Genomic DNA, 14,861 nt, shown 5'->3' with positions numbered 1-14,861 from the left:
AGCCGGAGTTTGAATCCCCCTGTAGTTGGGGCGGAGGCTGATGAGGCAAGCTAGAAGGAAGCGGCCGTGTTTTGGTAGCAAAAACGCAGCAAACGAGCAAACGAGCAAACGAGTGGCTAAAGCCCAGCCCACCAGCCTAGAAAATACCAGGAAAGCCCAGCCTAGGGGCAGAAGACGAAATAGAGAGGCTATACCAGAGAGATAATACCAAACAGGAAAAAGGAGAAAGGACTATTCCCTCTAACTTTCGGCAAGGCAGGCAGGCGGATAGCGGCACAACAGAGGTAAGTGAGCAGGAGTGAACGTATAAAAAGTGGAGTGTATTAGCAGTATCAGTTCACCATATCTGACACCATTGGAATATAAGACTAATTAGGGGCGTGTTGCAGAGATAAGCCAGGAACATCCCCAATATAATATAAACGAAAGGACATGGGCCCAAAACGCAAGCAAAAATCAAGGAAGGAGGCTCAGGAAGCCAGCCTAGCGACGAGCGAGGTACTGGCAGGATCAATATCATGGGAAGAGAGCCAGGAAAATCAGGTTTCCCATGAGGACATTACTGAGGGGCGTCGTAAAAAAGGGAAATGTAAAAAAGGAACTAAGCAGGCCTGCAAACTAAAGAGGGGTGCACTTCAATATCTACTAAAAAAAAGATAACAGCATCTTCTAACCCCGTAAAGGACTTCGTAGGTAAACATTACAAAGTCCAAAACTTGTCTGCAATAAACTTGGAACCCGAAGAAGAGCCCCGTCCCGAGAACACAATAAATACAGAAACCGAAGAGGTGCCCCAGGGGGGGGGAAGCAAGAGGGGAACGCCAGAAAAAGAATTGGAGGTGGAGATAGAGGACCCATCATTAATAAATCTATCCCTACAGAGTCAAAATCCAAAAATGGTGGCCCGCGGCTCTCCTCATCCCCAAAACATTTCTCCCAGCAAGCATCAGGGAACGAAGGGCAACTGAGAAGGGAAAGCTTTGAGTCTAGCTTTACCTGGGAGGGCACCTTCTAACCAAGTGCTATTCAGCCACGAGGGGAAAAACAACCCAAAACAGCAGGACCCAGGAAGGACTGGAAGCCAAGTGATCCTAGAGAGAAATATCCCACAGGACACGGATTTGTCAGCAGCATCTTCTTCGTCAATCATGGACCTACTACTAATGTTACAGAAAACCCTTAAGGGAATCCTAGAAGTATCACTGCTGAATAATGGTCTATTAAATGCCCAAAAGTCATTCTTAAAGAAGATAGAAGATGAGCTGATAGGAATTAAAGGACAAATGCCTCTCATGTTAAGACCAGTAGGGTCTCCACAAAACTCTGATAAAAGTATAGGAAGTGAACTGGAAGAGCCAGTAGATAATGTATATATATCTAGGCGCCCAATGCTGGTAAAAAGGAGGTGTGAACATACAAGGGTCCGTACTAAAGGCAGGGTAGGCAAAAAACAGGCCCCACAGATAGTGACAAAGGGAAATAGGAAGAAAAAGGAAGATGGGGGAACTCTAAATGTCTTGGCCCAGTCCTTTGTACCGATCGGATCCCTGGCAACGGAAGCCATAAGAAATGTGCAAAATAGACAAATGAAGAGTCAGAGAAGTAAGGACCCAAAAGAGAAAGTCTTAAAAACCAAAATTATAAAGCAGAGAAAAATTCCTGCGCTGCAAAGTCAAATGCAGAACCCCCTGAGGCATTGCAACTTGGAGGCAACACCACAGCCACAAGAGCTAGAACAAGGGCTCAAAGGGAGGAAAGAGATTAGACAGATACACTTAGCTTCCCCAGAGAATGGATGCGAGTGGGAGAATAATATATGGATCTATTTGGAACCAGCAGAAGCAGGACAAAGGGGTAAGAAATCAAGGAAAATTAAGCCTTTAAATAGGGAACAAGTTCTGTCAGTCTTCTCCAAATGTAGTAGCCTGAGTAGAATTGGTACAAAAGATTTAAGACAGGCGGGCTTTTTAGAAAGTAAATCAGGAAGGGAAGTAACAAAAATACTTCTATACTCAGATCTGGTAAAAATAGCAATTATGAAAGCAGCCAGCGAGATACTCCTGGGGGAGTAAGGGTAATAACAGAAAAAGCACTAAGGGGTGAATTACAACCTGGAAGGAACTTTCTAAAGTGCCATGCAGGTCTGGGTAGGAGACAGGTAAGGCTACATAAGGCTAACGAAGAAGACGGTAGCCGCCTGAAGGTAGTCATAGACAACACTGTAAAAGAGGACCTGTAGGGTAACTGGAGCCAAGGAAGTTATCTAGGAGACCTCTCGGAAAGATATTTGGATGGAACTGGGGAAGTTGGCGGCTTAAGTGAGATAGAATAGGAGGGAGGGGTGCCGCATAGCCTAAGTCTCTTAACGTGGAATGTAAATGGGTTAGGCAATGAGCTAAAAAAAGAACATATAAGGAAACAAGTAAACAAAGTAGAAATTGCCTGCCTACAAGAGACATGGGAATGCGGCGAAATCCCTATCTTCGAGGGCTACCAACAACTAAATCGACTGGTCAAGAGGCAAATATTTGGCTGACCATCGGGGGGAGTTATGACACTTATCTCGACAAAAATTCTAAGTAATGTAGTATTGTTAAAAGTAAAGTGTAAATGGCTACTGGCTTGCAGGTTAAATCATCTGACCCTGGACAAAAGATGCGAAATGATAATTGTCATAAATGTCTATATGCAGTGGGACAATGTGGGTGAATATGTAACTGAGATGGGAAATTTTAAACAGGATATAGATGTTATTTTAGAAATGTATGCTTCAGACGTGTTGTTAATTGTGGGGGATTTTAACCACAAATTGCATCCAATGAAGGTAGACTGCTGGTATACAGAACTACTGGATACTTATGGAATTAATTATGCCAGCTTCCCAGTATGTGTTCCCTCGAAAAAGGATTTGGATCTAGTCAACTATCTAGGGGAAAAGGGCCTTTTTTGCTTAAATGGCAGGTTTAAAACAGACTGCCCGGCAAAGAAGACCTTTAAAATAGGCTCACAAAACTCCCCAATTGACTACGTTTTCATGCTAGCCTGGAACTTCCACCTAGTGCAGGAATTTAAAGTACATCAAAGTGAGAGTAGCGACCATATCCCGCTCCAATTGCTGTTAAATGGGGGAAGGCTGGAACCAAGAGAAAAGGTGATCCCACTAGAGGTGGAGTACCCAAAACGGGTGACAACAAGATTAACAGACGAGTACCAGGAAAAGTTAAAATCATTTCAACTAAAGGAAGAATTAGTAAACCATGAGAGGAAAAACTTGGAGTGGTATGAGGAGAAAATAGCCCAAGCAGTCCAGTGCCTAAGAATAGAATTAAAAAAGGTTTAAAGAAACGGTACAATAAACCGGATCAGTTGTCTGAAATGGTTTCCAATGGACTGCCAAAGTAAAAAAAGAGATAAGGGCAGAAGCTAGAAAGCAAAGGAAAGAGTTCAACCAAGAGAGACAAAACCACATTACTAACTTGAAAGTTGAGTTTAAAAAGATGGTCACCGACGCAAAAAGGGTTTATAAAGAGAAATGCTGGGATGAGCTGTTAGAATCAATTGAGGCAAAGAACTTGAGACTATTCTGGAAATTGATAAAATCAGCATCGTCTCCCCCAGCTGGAGAAATGATATGCGTCGTAAGTGAGACCGCCTGGGATAAATACCTAAGGAAACTGTATGGAGCCCGATTACCATCGGGAGATATAGTAACCCAAGGTTGCCAGGAAATCTCAGAAGAATTCAAATTAGATTTTACTAAAGAGCGAGCGGAAGAAACGATTAAGAAACTGAACCTAACCCGGGCCTCAGGGCCGAATAATCTTCCAGCGATAATATTAAAGTCCCAAACAAAGTGGTGGGCAAGTTTCCTCTCTCAACTATTCCAAGTAATTTTAACAGAAGGTAAAATGCCATTAAATTGGAAGGGCGCAATAATTAGACCTATCCACAAAAAGGGTAGTATGGGGGAACCTCGAAATTATAGACTGATAAACCTTTTGGACATAGGGGGAAAAAGTATTTTCAAAACTAGTCTTACATAGACTAAATGATTGGGTTGAGGAATATTCAATAATACCCATTGAACAGGGAGGTTTCAGAGAGGGACACTCTACAATAGACCACTGCTTCTCTCTATGGGCAATGGCAAGGAAGTCAACGGAGCAGAACGGAAAGTTCTGCTGCTGCTTCGTCGACTTCCGAGCCGCATTTGACTCAGTGGATAGGAGCTGCCTATGGGAAACACTAATTAACAAAAATATCCCGAGAGATTTGTTGATTATACTAAAAGAGTTGCACCGAGGCAATTGGGCCCAAGTAATCAGAGACACTGAGGGGTCATTGACGCTAAAAACACCTATTGAAAACGGCCTGCGACAAGGCTGTGTTCTGGCCCCTCAGCTATTTTCCATATTTTTATCGGACTTACCGGATTGGCTAGAATAAATGGCAAAAAGGTACCGTGTCTGTTATACGCGGACGACCTCGTAATAGTGGAACAAACTGAAATAGGTCTTCAAAGGAAGCTGAATTCTTTTAATGAATATTGTACAAAAAAAAATTTAACGGTAAATTTAGACAAGACAAAAATCCTATGCTTTGGGAAAAAAGTGACTACGTTTAATTGGTTTTTAGGGGAGCTTAAACTAGAATCAGTTAATGAATACCGATACCTAGGTGTGTGGTTCGACAAAAGACTAAACTGGCAAACACACCTAGAAGCCCAAAAATCGTAGGCACAAACATCAATCGCTGGGTTCAAAATGTTTAACCGTGATTATGGGGATAAGTCCCATCGACCATTATTAAAAGCTTTCAGTGCAATGATACCACCGCAAGTACTCTATGGAGCAGAAATCCTTTATTTGAGCGGTAAGGGAGCCTGGGACCAAGAGGAAGGAAAATGCCTGAAAAATCTTTTATCTCTGCCCCCATCAGCAATGGTGCAAGCTATAAGAACAGAATTAGGAACAACAGCTTGGGCGGTACAATCACAAGTAGCAGTGATTAGATTTTGGAAACACCTCAAAAATGAAAAAGGACAAAAAGCTGCACAATATTGTCGGAAAAAGATACAACTAAGTAATTTAAAATGTGCAAAAATGTGCAGGAAGAGAATGATACAGGCCTGTGAAAACATGAAAGTGGACATATGCCGAGACTCCCTAATAGTAGAGTGTACAAAAAATGAGCTAAAGCTCAATGGACAAGTAGCTACTAGAAGTGCGGATAGGGAATACCTTGGCAAAAAAATATCGGTAGAGTTCATGATGAACTCATAGGAAAAGGAAAAATGGTTCCCCTACCTGGACATCCTACCTAACCCGTGATTTAGGAAAGAGATCCTAAGGTTGCGCATTGGGATTAACCCATGGCTAATAAATAAAGACATTAAAACCACATTTTGGATCCTAATGGGTACTCTAACTGTAGGCGGGGCACAAAAGGGGACTCCTTGCACATTTTGCTGGATTGTATAAACATCCTAGATCAACGCAAACTTTGGCTACGCCCTATATTTGTAAAATATGGTATAAGAACTCAGGCTCAAGCAATTGCGCGGATTACAGAATAACCTAGTATTGATATTGCAATTGCTCTAGGGAAATTCATAAAGGTAGTACAGAGTTTTATAATTAGTCAGAAATAATATTTTAGAATTTTATGAGGAACTTGAATCTTGTCTAAAGTCTTATTAATTTTAATAGGATAGGAAGTAAATGAATGAATTAATTATAGGAACACCCATCTATAAATGTCATGTATCTAGGGGGAGATCATTTTATAACCATGGTAGAAGATTTTAACTTTTAACCAGTTTGAGAGACAGTTAGGGAATATTTTAATCAATAATTAATTGTTATGTATTTGTTTAAAGATTACGATCTAAATAAACATACTTTTTGACTTGACTACAGGGTAAATAACCTGGTCGGGCCAACAGTTTCCCTGCCTCAACCTCTAACTAACTCATAAAGAGAGTTTTAGATATGGCCAGGCATTTACTGTCCTACACTCAGAAACCAGATAAAGTAAGGTCCACAAAGCTAATTAATCTATGTGTTTCATTTCAGGACACAAAACTGCTCTGCAGGGATAAAAAAAAAGACCTTGCAAGTCCTAAGCAAAATCAGCATTAGAGAGGGGAGTGGGTGGGGGTGGGGCCATGGAAACTGAAACATGAAAGACGTATTTTAGATCCATAAAGCAAATATTGTCCCTTCTTCATGCATTTAACTTATTTTACTTACATCAAACTCGTTCAAAGCTGCAGCTAGCTCGCCAATGCCAGTATGGCCCTGCTTCTCGTCAGTCGGGGAGGTCGCCTGGGCTGCATTTGATATACCAGCGATGGCGTCTTGAACTTGTTTGAAAACGTAATCTCTGTTGGCCCTTGTAGCAGCCACGTCAGGGTGACGGAGGAACGCCTGCGACGCAGTGTAGAGCATGGTGGCGTTCTTTTTAAGCGCTCCACGCGCAGCAGCCATTTCATCTCTACAATGAGGGTCTTTCAGTTCCTGTTTAAAAGGAAACAGACAGAGGCATGAAGAGACAAGCCAGTAAAATATTCTGTAGAAATAACATCAATTGCACACAATGGGGCACATGCATCAAGGTAATCATTTGCGATTACCAAATTGCGCATTTTAATGATTTACTAATTGGTAATTGCAAATGCCTATGCATGAAGGATTCGCAATTAATCTTTTGAATCCTTAACTTTGCGTAATAGCAAGTCGCAAATTGTGAATCACTATTAGGGAATGCATGCCCATTTATTCCGATGGGCCTAAAGTCCCATAGGAAGGAATTGGAATGCATTCGCAATTTGCGAATGCAAATCCAAGGGTGCCTGGTGGCCTTAGGCCCCCCTGAGGCACCCAGCAGAAAAGGTAAGTATGCACATGTGCAGCACACACATGCCCTATGGGCATGTGTGTGCTTCATAGCGCATTGAAAAAATATTTTTTTTAGCATTTTCCCATGCATGCACAAATTACCATCCACTTGAAGTTCAATGTGAGAAAGGCATCATTTTAAATGACATGACCCCAACACTTTTGTCTAGGGAGGATGTGATATGTGCTGGGTTTCCTATAGGTAGTTCTTGCAAAGAGAACACCAGTATGAACTTGGTTCCAGAAACTGTACACTAGTGAAGAACTCTGGTTCAAGACATAGGGACTGAGTTTGGCAGATTCACAAACTCCATAACAAAGTGGCAGATGTCCTATCAGTCCTCTTAAGAGGTCATTGATGACTATATACTTCAAAGAAGGTGTACTGGACATTTACTGATTTTAAAGTGGATGCCTCGCATCTGTCAAACTTCAAATTAGGCCCTCAGTCATTTTCCAGTAGAGTCCTAAATTGGTTACAGCTAGAAATCACGTCACAGTGTCATGTAAATGTCAAGAAGTGGGGGGGAGGACTTTATAAATATATTTCTAGGAGAGTAGTGGATATTTGTACTTATTTTTAGACCTCCTGCTGTTCATCCCTTTCTACATTACCCAATGAACAGAAGCAAATTTAGTACTGTTGGACCTGACATCCTCGACGTGGTTATCCCCAACTTTTTGCCTTACATCCTCCTGTTCTTGATTACTTCGTTTGTGCTGGCCTTAGGACTCTGCACACGTTACCAGTACTAATCAGTGTCAAAGTGCTTGTGTGCTCTACCTAAAACATGGTATAATTGGCTTACAACCAATTGAAATTTTTAATTTACTTGCAAGTCCCTTGTAAAGTAGTACTACATGTACCCAGGGGCTGTGAAACTAATGCCACTACTGGGCCTGCAGCACATATTGTGCCAACCACTTAAGTAACTTTTCAAAACTTTCTCAGGCCTGACATTGCAACGTGAGTGCACAGTTTTAAACCACTATTTTGACCTGGCAAGACCAACATCTTTCTTTTCAATACATATAAGCCACTCCTAGAGTAGAACCTAAACAGGCTATACAGCAGACCACAGTGTATTCAAAAAGATGGCCATGTACTTTTACAAAACTCTGACATTTGTTTTTTTACAAACATTGGTTTACCTTATAATATTTAATAAATGGTTACTCTCAATTGGCAGCAGGTAGAAATGTCAAGTTTGGTGACTAAAGAATTGTAATTTAAAACCCTCTATAACGGTGAAGTCTAATTTTAAGACACAATTCTGAAAATTCACTTTTAAAATTTTGTATTTTTTTTCCTAACAATTGGAACAAAACCAATCCTGGCTGTAATGTAAGCACCCTAGCAGCATGGCACCGAGCTGCCTGCACTAATTTTAGGCCTTAGTAGGTATGGTGCATTCTTGCTCTCTCTTTGTCACGCAACCCACCGCAGGAAGTTGAGCTGTATTGCCTGACTTGTTCAGAAATCTGCCCCATAAGGTTTTGATTAAAACTTCATGGCGTAGTTTACACTTCTTTTCTAGCACAGAATCCAAAAGGTTGTGCACTTTAGAAAATTGTCAATAACACAACAAAGCCTAAAGTGGCCTAACATGGCAATGTTACTTTAGTGTTTACAAAAAATCTGTCTGTTGTCCATCTAACCAGGTGGTATATTTATTGTTTACACTTTGTATATGAGAAACAAAACAATACCAAAATATTTATTCACAGAACCATATTTAAGTCATACCTTGCTGATGTCATAACTTGCATATGTTTTGCTAAATAGCTGCATTGATTTTGTTTGCTCACTGAAGATGCATTTGTTAGAGGTTGCCTACTGTAAAGGGTTGAATCATTTGTGTTTTTTTTTTACAGTTTTCTCATATCATTCAAATATTTTTTTCTCTAAAAATCCCTGTTTTCCACACACCCTGAGCTGTTTCTATGCCATAAACATTCAAATCATGTAGAATACTTGAGCCTTAGGTCTGGGTAGGAACTTCAAAATGGGGTCGTCATCTAGTTTGCCTTGCATCTTAGACCTTTCAACACTATGGCCCTTGTGTGAAAGTGTCCTTTTCTGATGAGATCACTTCCCATTTTTTCAAACGGATGCTATTGTTATATTATTCTGTGCACTTGGACATTCCCAATAGGACCCAGGACCCAGTGAATGTGCTCTGACCCCTAAAATATGGTAAAAGTGTCTAACTTCTGATAGAAAATATTTAACTTTCACATAAGCCCATAGTATATGATGTGAAAATACACCCATGGCACAGAAAGTTGGACTGCATCTCTTGTGCCATCCATTAGTGGGACAGACAGTCCATGGCTTCAGGCCTACCAGTGTAGCCTGACAGCTGCATTTCAAACCAGCAGTTCGCTCTGTCTAAATAACCCTTTCTGACTGGGCAAAACCTCCCTTTTAAATATGATGTCACCACTATGTGATCTTGTAGCCATGAGGTAGCCTACAAAGGGGCATATTATTAAGCTTGGCCGATATAATTATCGCCGCTTTATCGGCAGGAAACTGCTGATAAAGTGGCGATAGTGGGCTTGATAATATGCTCTATGGATTTCCAATCGAAGCTCATGTTAGATGTCTTTCACATTTAACATGAGCTTCGATTAGAATACCATAGAGCATATTATCAAGCCCATTATCACCACTTTATCGTCAGTTTCCTGCTAATAAAGCGGCGATAATGTTATCGCCCAGGCTTGATAAATGCCCCCCAGTGTTTAAAAGAAGGACAGGTAGAGAGGTAATATTACCATCTCCTTCAGTGACAGGGCCCCAAAAGCCATTTTCACAGTGAAAGGCTCAGGCTGCCCTATTAGAAATACTAGATATGAGGTTAAACTATTAATTCTGGTATCTTAGGTTTGAGACCAGCTAGAATATTAGTTCAGCTATTCGGCCAGTTTGGGTGGACCCAGGCATTTATTTACCTTGTTATGGGTCCTGCCCTTTCACAAGGAAACATAAGGTCTGACCTGGAGGTGGCAGTCCTTTGTTTCCCCCAGCCAGGCTATAACCAAGCCCACTGGGAGGGAAGAAAACCCCAACAACCAGTTTTGACTGACCACAGAGAAGGGAACTGGTCATTTTCATGGCCAAACCTTTGGGTGGGCACAAAGGATCTGTGCAAGGAAGGAAGGGTTCACCCATTTTGTATTTTGGGAGTATGGGGCACTATGGGATTGGTTATGGTAAGGCAAACAAGGACTGCTTCATAAGTGGGCAGGGTTCCCCCGGGAACATTTGCCCTGTAGGTTAGGGAGGAGCCAGAAGTCATCCCCACCCACTAGCTGTTGCCAACCATAAACGTGGCACTCCAAGGCCCTCTCCAAAGGACACTTCCTGTGGAAGAGCAGAAGAGGGGCCCCCTCAGCTGTTTGACACCTGTGAGGTGGCCTGAAGAGCTGAGCTCCTACAACGTGTTTCTAGGACAAAGAACCAGGACCAAGTGTCAGTTGTCTGATCTCTTGTGTGGCTGCAGGGAGACAAGAAGCTGCCAGAGGCCTTTTCTCTGAAGTCCCCAGCAGGACAGTAGCAACTGAACCTGGCCTGGACCCTGCTGGTGGCCTCTACTAGAGTGACTCTTGAACCCAAGAGCAATTCCTGAGGTCCTGGAACCCCAGGCTTTGTCAAATTGGACTTCTCCTAACAACTCTAAAAAGCTGGGAGTTAAAAATGTGCAGTACTTCCAGTCCTCCTGATAACAGAGACCAACCGTCCAGCCAATCTGCCCAAGATTCGATTGAGAAATTTGCTCTAGAAAATACTGTGACTTGCAGATTTTTGTGTGCAAGCATTTGCAGCACACGCAATTTTGCCGGCCAGCTTTTGTTTCCAGCAAATTTTAACCCGGTGTTACCGTACCTGCAACAGGAGCACCAGGCCAGTTGTAATATTTCACCAGAGGTTTCCACTCAACTTATAATCATGTCCCCAGTTAGAAGCATTTTATCTTTTAAAACCATGTTGTAAACATTGGGCTGGAGTTTATGAAAATATATTTGCAAATAAAAAAAAATCACAAATGATCTATGCACTAATCATACATTAAGGTATATTACGATACTATTAAGATTTCACTCTAATAATAGATGAACTTGGAAGGGACTTCTATGCTCATTTCACCTGCTTTTGGGCTTCATTTCCTGGAGTTAGAGTTCCTCTTCATTTGAGATAGTTTAAGGCGATGAAAACATACCAATGTATTTTTTTTTTATTATTTTCAAATTGTCTGACCATGGACTACAGCGGAAAGAAGCAATCAAAGAATGCATACTATTTGCTTTTATGGGGCGTTGTTTGTATTTCAAAAACTGAGACCTGTTGTGACCAGAGTATTTTCCTGTTGCACATAATTTAAAAAAATGTAGGATGTTTGATTGATCACATACCTGTTGCCTTCTTGCTGCTACATAGTTTAATTTCACCATCTCTTTGCCGAATTCTTTAAAACGATGAGCTAGGTCTTGCTCATTTGTAGCATTTTTTACATATTCAAGAGCTTCTTCAACCTACAATTTAGAACACGATATATACAGATTAGTTTTTTAAATTGTATGCATTACTTTTCTTTTGACAAATTCAGCAATAGAAATGCAGCAATGCATTAATCGCGCATAAATTAATGTATTTAGCAATCTATAGTTTATATTTATCACAACAAAATAATGCATTAACCCTGAAATGATCAAAAGTCTGCAGTCATAACAACATAGCATGGTCATTTGTAATTATGCTATTGTGCCAAAAACCTACTCCCTAAAGCCAGATAACAGCTGAGATGGCATATAGATCAGGCATCAAGCCTTCCTCGATTGCACACATGCCTTATGTGTAGTATGCTTCTGTTAAAAGAACAAACTTTACCCTCATCAGCCAAACCGAAATGATAAACCTGTTCCGCCTCTCACAGATTTCAATTTCAAAAAAAGCTTTATTCGAATTATAAAAACAAATTCATAAAAGCGTACAGTTAAAAAATCACATTTAAAAGTTACATTTCCAATATTAGTAAAATGCTACATTTTCATTACATCAATAAGAATTCAAGGTCTAAAAACAAAGAAATTTCATAATATGTTACCATAGCCAAGTGAAATAATTTGGATTAGGCCAGGAAGGGTCAGTATAATAAAACATATGCGGGTGCAAGTTTAAGCTTGCATTGTGTTTCTGTACCTAATAACAGCTCTCAGTAGGGAGGATACAACAAAAATATAATGTTCCTTTTTGTAGAGATCTTAATTTGTCATATGCCCCTCTGCATGACCTCAAACCCCACGATACAAGTAAGGATTTCAGGATTTTTTGCCTCGGCTTACTATAAAAAGTGCAAAAGAAAATACAGTGAATATTAGACTGGTAAGAGACATTGTCACAAGGGCAAAGTGGCTTCTCTTTACGCCAGTCATTACACTGTGGGAAGGTTATTAACCTGTAAAAGGTTTCTAACCTAAAACGAGTCAATAGCATACGAGTAAAAGGGGGCTGTTCGATCAAGAGGTATAGCTGAACCCCCTTATTGAGAGTAACCAAATCGTGGGCCATGACCGTCTTCTTATGTTTCTGTTCCTGCCATCTTTTGCTCTCTAGATGTGCCAACAAATGTTTTTTGAGACCAGATCTTGAGATGTTTGCCATGCTATCTGGATTAATAAAGAATTCGGGGAGGCCAGTTTCATCCAACAGGGCTTTAACATAAGAGAACCATTTAATGTTAGTGGCTCCATCCTTTGCTAGGCAGTCCGTTATGATTTTTCTGTTTAGAGGGGTCTCTGGATTTACCCATGCCATAGCAATATTGGTGATAACTTAATAATGTCTGTGACGTATGGCAAGGCTACTTCCATGTGTGTCACATTAGTTGCCGTGCTCTTGGGGGTGGCCAATAGATAGCGCAGGAAACGATTCTCGACGCGTTGGATACTTTCCACCTGCTCTATCCCCCAGAGCCCAGCCCCATATCTCGCTGTGGAAATGCATTTAGCCTTGAAGATATGGAGCAGTTCTTTAACTGGCCTCCCCCCTAGTCTTTTGGTAAAGTCCATCAGGGCTCCGGTAGCCTTTGTAAAAGCTAGCGTCCGTGTAACCACAGCATGTTTCCAGGAGCCCTTCCTCTCAAAATGGACTCCAAGGTAGCAAAATCTGTCAGTAAGTTCAACCCCTCAGCCATCCAGGGTTATTGGGTAAGGTGTTCTTCGGGTCTTAGGTCCGCACGACATTGTGTACGTTTTGGAAACATTCACATGGAGACTTCTAGTTTTCATGTACTCTGAGAATTTAGACACCGCCTTTTGTAGGCACATCCTCGTTTGTGACATAATCGCCGCATCGTCTGCGTAGAGCAGTATAGGGATGGGTGTTCCGTTTGCTGTAGGATAGTCATAGTAGACTTCACTCAAGATTGATCCGACCTTATTTATATAGAGCATAAAGAGCAGAGGTGCAAGAATGCACCCCTGTCTTACTCCTCTGTGGATCCGGAACATGCCGGAGCACTCACCCTTTCTGCCAAATCTGACACAAGCACCAGCCCCATGATACAGTTCCTTGATAAAAATGAGTATTTGATTGTCCAGGCCAATGTTCATTAATGTTTGCCAGAGCGTTCCATGGTCAACGCAGTCGAATGCAGAACTTAGGTCCACATATGTTATGTACAGATTTTTTTTTCAATGGATATACTTGGCTGTAATAATGGCTAAATTAAGTCCCTGCTCAATCGTCCCTTTACTTGACCTAAAACCATACTGGAAGTCAGAAATGATTTCCTGTTCCTCCAGCCAATCCTGCATGCGGTTAAGAATGATCCTGCCTGCGATCTTCATTAGGAAAGGGGGTGGTGATGAACAGAGTGTCTGAATTAAGCAGACCACTCTTACCCAGTCCAAAGATCAGGGCTTGATCCATCACCGTTATTTATCTCACTGCACCATCCCAGCTCAGAACATGGCTATATGCAAATCAGTCTGTCCCTGGCCCAGTGCATCATGGGAACAGGGCAGACTAAACTACCAAGCCAATTCTTCACCAGAAAGGAGACAAGCTACCGGGGACCGGTTTCTGGCATTTCAGCCGTCTTCGGCCCGGCTTGCTTGAATCCTGATGGTGCAGTGAGAAAGGGACTCATGTCTGAGTATACCCTGCCACACCTATAGTGGCCAAAAACGATTCAGAAAAGGGGGTGGTGATGAACAGAGTGTCTGAATTAAGCAGACCACTCTTACCCAGTCCAAAGATCAGGGCTTGATCCATCACCGTTATTTATCTCACTGCACCATCCCAGCTCAGAACCTGGCTATATGCAAATCAGTCTGTCCCTGGCCCAGTGCATCATGGGAACAGGGCAGACTAAACTACCAAGCCAATTCTTCACCAGAAAGGAGACAAGCTACCGGGGACCGGTTTCTGGCATTTCAGCCGTCTTCGGCCCGGCTTGCTTGAATCCTGATGGTGCAGTGAGAAAGGGACTCATGTCTGAGTATACCCTGCCACACCTATAGTGGCCAAAAACGATTCAGAAAAGGGGGTGGTGATGAACAGAGTGTCTGAATTAAGCAGACCACTCTTACCCAGTCCAAAGATCAGGGCTTGATCCATCACCGTTATTTATCTCACTGCACCATCCCAGCTCAGAACCTGGCTATATGCAAATCAGTCTGTCCCTGGCCCAGTGCATCATGGGAACAGGGCAGACTAAACTACCAAGCCAATTCTTCACCAGAAAGGAGACAAGCTACCGGGGACCGGTTTCTGGCATTTCAGCCGTCTTCGGCCCGGCTTGCTTGAATCCTGATGGTGCAGTGAGAAAGGGACTCATGTCTGAGTATACCCTGCCACACCTATAGTGGCCAAAAACTATTCAGAAAAGGGGGTGGTGATGAACAGAGTGTCTGAATTAAGCAGACCACTCTTACCCAGTCCAAAGATCAGGG

General features: G+C 41.9%; 1 protein-coding gene across 1 annotated transcript in view; it reads right to left on the bottom strand.

Moving 5' to 3' along the window:
• Positions 1–14,861, bottom strand: part of LOC147725764 (catenin alpha-2-like) — a 948,019-nt gene that overhangs the window by 105,370 nt on the left and 827,788 nt on the right. The window contains exons 5-6 of the mRNA XM_086964589.1: positions 11,319–11,438; positions 6,252–6,518 (exon numbers count right to left, since the gene is read on the bottom strand). Coding sequence (XP_086820715.1) covers positions 6,252–6,518; positions 11,319–11,438 — 387 coding nt within the window. The remainder of the gene's footprint in view (positions 1–6,251; positions 6,519–11,318; positions 11,439–14,861) is intronic.

This window comes from Lissotriton vulgaris, chromosome 3_2 (assembly GCF_964263255.1).
Source record: "Lissotriton vulgaris chromosome 3_2, aLisVul1.2, whole genome shotgun sequence".
NCBI lineage: Eukaryota > Metazoa > Chordata > Amphibia > Caudata > Salamandridae > Lissotriton > Lissotriton vulgaris.
This window is presented reverse-complemented; position numbering and strand designations above follow the sequence as displayed.